The sequence below is a fragment of the Monopterus albus genome, unplaced genomic scaffold, assembly GCF_001952655.1.
Source record: "Monopterus albus unplaced genomic scaffold, M_albus_1.0 scaffold139.1, whole genome shotgun sequence".
In the NCBI taxonomy this organism is placed as follows: domain Eukaryota; kingdom Metazoa; phylum Chordata; class Actinopteri; order Synbranchiformes; family Synbranchidae; genus Monopterus; species Monopterus albus.
Genome location: NW_018128019.1, coordinates 900,288 through 903,153, shown reverse-complemented (window position 1 = coordinate 903,153; position 2,866 = coordinate 900,288). Strand labels below are relative to the sequence as shown.

Here is a 2,866-nt window from a genome sequence, read left to right as displayed (position 1 = left end):
ACAATGTGGAAAGGTTGACGTGACCTGACAGCAAGTACAAGGCAATGCAATTAGATATTCTTAAAAATTCCAGCAGGTTGTGAAAGTGATACTAAACAAAGTAAGAGCACAGAAAGGACATGTGAACATACTATCGACCGCAGCTGGTATTCAAGGGTAAACATCAGTGTGTTAAAAAGTGCACACTGACAGCCAAGACATAAGAACAGGGAGAGGTGTAAACAGGAAGCTGAGTCAATCACATGTCTGACTGCTGGAGAGAGAGAGAGAGAGAGAGAGAGAGAGAGAGAGAGAAAGAAATCAGAGTGAGAGATACAGGGAGAGAGGAAAGGGAGGATGAATTAAGAAGAAAATCAGTTTCACTTTTCATTGCCGTTTTCTTCTGCCTTTTTGAAAAAGCCCAACTGAAACACCAGAAAACCTGTATTGCATTTGGAGACTGTGTACTAGAGACACGTAAATCAAAGACGTTATCAGTGTTAGTTGTTACAAAAATCTCTCAGTAATGTTCTATCACATCCACCTACCAGCTGAAACTCCCTGCGACGATCGTAAGCGTTCTGTATACCCGAGTCCTGCCACAGAGCTCTTATGGCGGGCAGGTACTGCATAAAGTTAGACGTTTCCAGCTGCCCACCAGCCATCTTAGCCGACCGGGTGTCAAAAGCCATCAGGCTGTCCCCATGCTGCTGGTTGTCCGGTTCACCCCATGGGATGTGCAGCTTCTCCCGAGCATCCACCAACACACGTATACCTGGAGAGGAAATGAAGAGATCACTTTCAGAGAGGCCAGTTGGGAGTTCCTGAAAATCTAGCAGGCCAGATGTGAATGAAACCTACAAGTGGAAGACTGGTGCCAACCATATGTAACACAACACTGGCGCCCTACAAACCTGTTTTATCTGATAAGAAATATATAACAGAACGGGGAAAAACATTTTAAGGTATCATCATATTATAAGCAGGGCTTCAAGTAATTACCAATTACTCTGCTGATTTTTCAATGATTTGAAAAACCACTGCAGCTATAATCTGAAACATGCACAGAAGGGGGACACAATTATCATAACACTTTACCTTACAAGATGTGCACAACACTATAGTAATGCTACTATATATTAAGCTTATAAAGATTTATTTAACGTTTACATTTTTGGGACCACTGATAAATAGTGATTCCTTCTTTATGGCAATTTAGAGGTAATTTGCAGACCTTTGAATATACTGTATGGTAAAATGTCCCTGTTATTTAGTGCCCTCCATGTACCGAACAGGAACACATTTCAACACAGGGCAGCTCACCCTCCATTAGCTACATCTCTAAGTTACTCAAAAAACCTGCCTAAGGATTTTTAAAACTGCTGGCTTGTATATAGCTATGACAAAAAAATAAAAAGTGTTTTGTATAAACGGCTATGATCTCTTTAACAAAGGCAATCTGAGCAGAAACGCGGTTCATATGGGTGTGCCGACAGCAGAGGGAGACTGTTTATGTGTCCTCTCACCCAGCCCTAGCTACTAAACAGATGTGGAAACTTTCCCATCCATTTTAAGCGCCTTTCTAAGGCATTTCTGTCGCAGTAAAACTGTCTATTTCCTCTCTTTGTGTAGCTACCGATAGCAGCGGGTTTACCTTTGATAACGTTGCTGTAAATCGTGCCTCTGAAGTCCTCTCGGGCTCGCTGGTCGAAGTCCTGCCCGTGGATGATCCGCATTTGTTTGAGGAAAGTCGATTTGCCGCTCTCGCCAGCGCCTAGCAGCAGGATCTTTACCAGCCGTTTCACGTACGGTTTCTCCCGAGAGATACATCTGTCGATCTCCTTGGACTTTCGGAGCTGTTCTACTTCGCCGCTGTTGAGCAGGCAGACGGGTAGACAAACTTTTAACACGGACCTGGTCGGCAGGAAATCCGCCATGTTCGCACAAACTTCATCGATGCTAATTTGATGCGCGTTCGCGGGGCGCAGGCACGGGACCAAGCCCCTTCCCTAAACTCAGGAAGTAGTTAGTGCCGCTGACTGTTCTCCATCAGTCTTAACTGAGACTGTACTTAAAAAGGCTTTCTACAAAGTTGCAACTCACACAGATAACAATTTGATGTACCTACGCATGTCTCAACACACACGTATAGCTATCTTATATCAAGTTCACATAAGAATATGAATACAGGTAGTTTTCAGTCTTAGATACACAATTACAGAAGTTACGGCTAAAATATGCATTTCTTCTACACGTATAACTGTTTGTTATAATGCTCCGTAGTGTCTTTAATAAAAAAAATCTAAAAATTCACAGTTATGGCAAATATTGGCACTGCCTACTCCTGACCGATGATACAATGACTCCCTCTCCTGGTTCAGTTCAGTAATCGCTAATACGTTTTGCCTGTTGGAAAAAGCTGCGCTCTGATTGGCTACTTCCTCTTTCGCTTGAGGTATGTTGCCTTCAATGGAAATATGGAAATGTATAACTGAGCGCACTTGTGAAAACAACGATAAAATGGGAAACACATTGATTTTCTAAAAGACAAATAGAGTAGAAGGGTCGTTGTTGCATTAAAGAGATAACATTCAGAGCAGTTCATATTTGGTTAAGTGTTAAATGAACCTCATACTGTGTTTTTTTTATATATATATTGGACTTTTGTCTAAAATTTAATGTTACTGCTTTACCTTGTGAATTTGCACGGTTGTTTATTACATAGCTAAAGTGCAATAGAACTAATGTAATTATAACGAGCACCTCAATGTGAAAAACGACAATACAAGACCATATTATAATTTCCAACCTTAAAACGGAAAGCTTATAGGGAACACTTGAAGGCAGCGTCAATACCGATCATTGCACTTCCCCTCTAGCATCCCCT

The 2,866-nt window shown here is 41.7% G+C and overlaps 1 protein-coding gene across 1 annotated transcript in view; it reads right to left on the bottom strand.

The window, feature by feature from the left end:
* Nucleotides 1–2,217, bottom strand: part of LOC109967924 (guanine nucleotide-binding protein subunit alpha-13-like) — a 9,050-nt gene extending 6,833 nt beyond the window's left edge. The window contains exons 1-2 of the mRNA XM_020613836.1: nucleotides 1,634–2,217; nucleotides 528–754 (exon numbers count right to left, since the gene is read on the bottom strand). Coding sequence (XP_020469492.1) covers nucleotides 528–754; nucleotides 1,634–1,916 — 510 coding nt within the window. The 5' untranslated portion in view covers nucleotides 1,917–2,217. The remainder of the gene's footprint in view (nucleotides 1–527; nucleotides 755–1,633) is intronic.
* Between the last annotated feature and the right edge of the window lie 649 nt (nucleotides 2,218–2,866).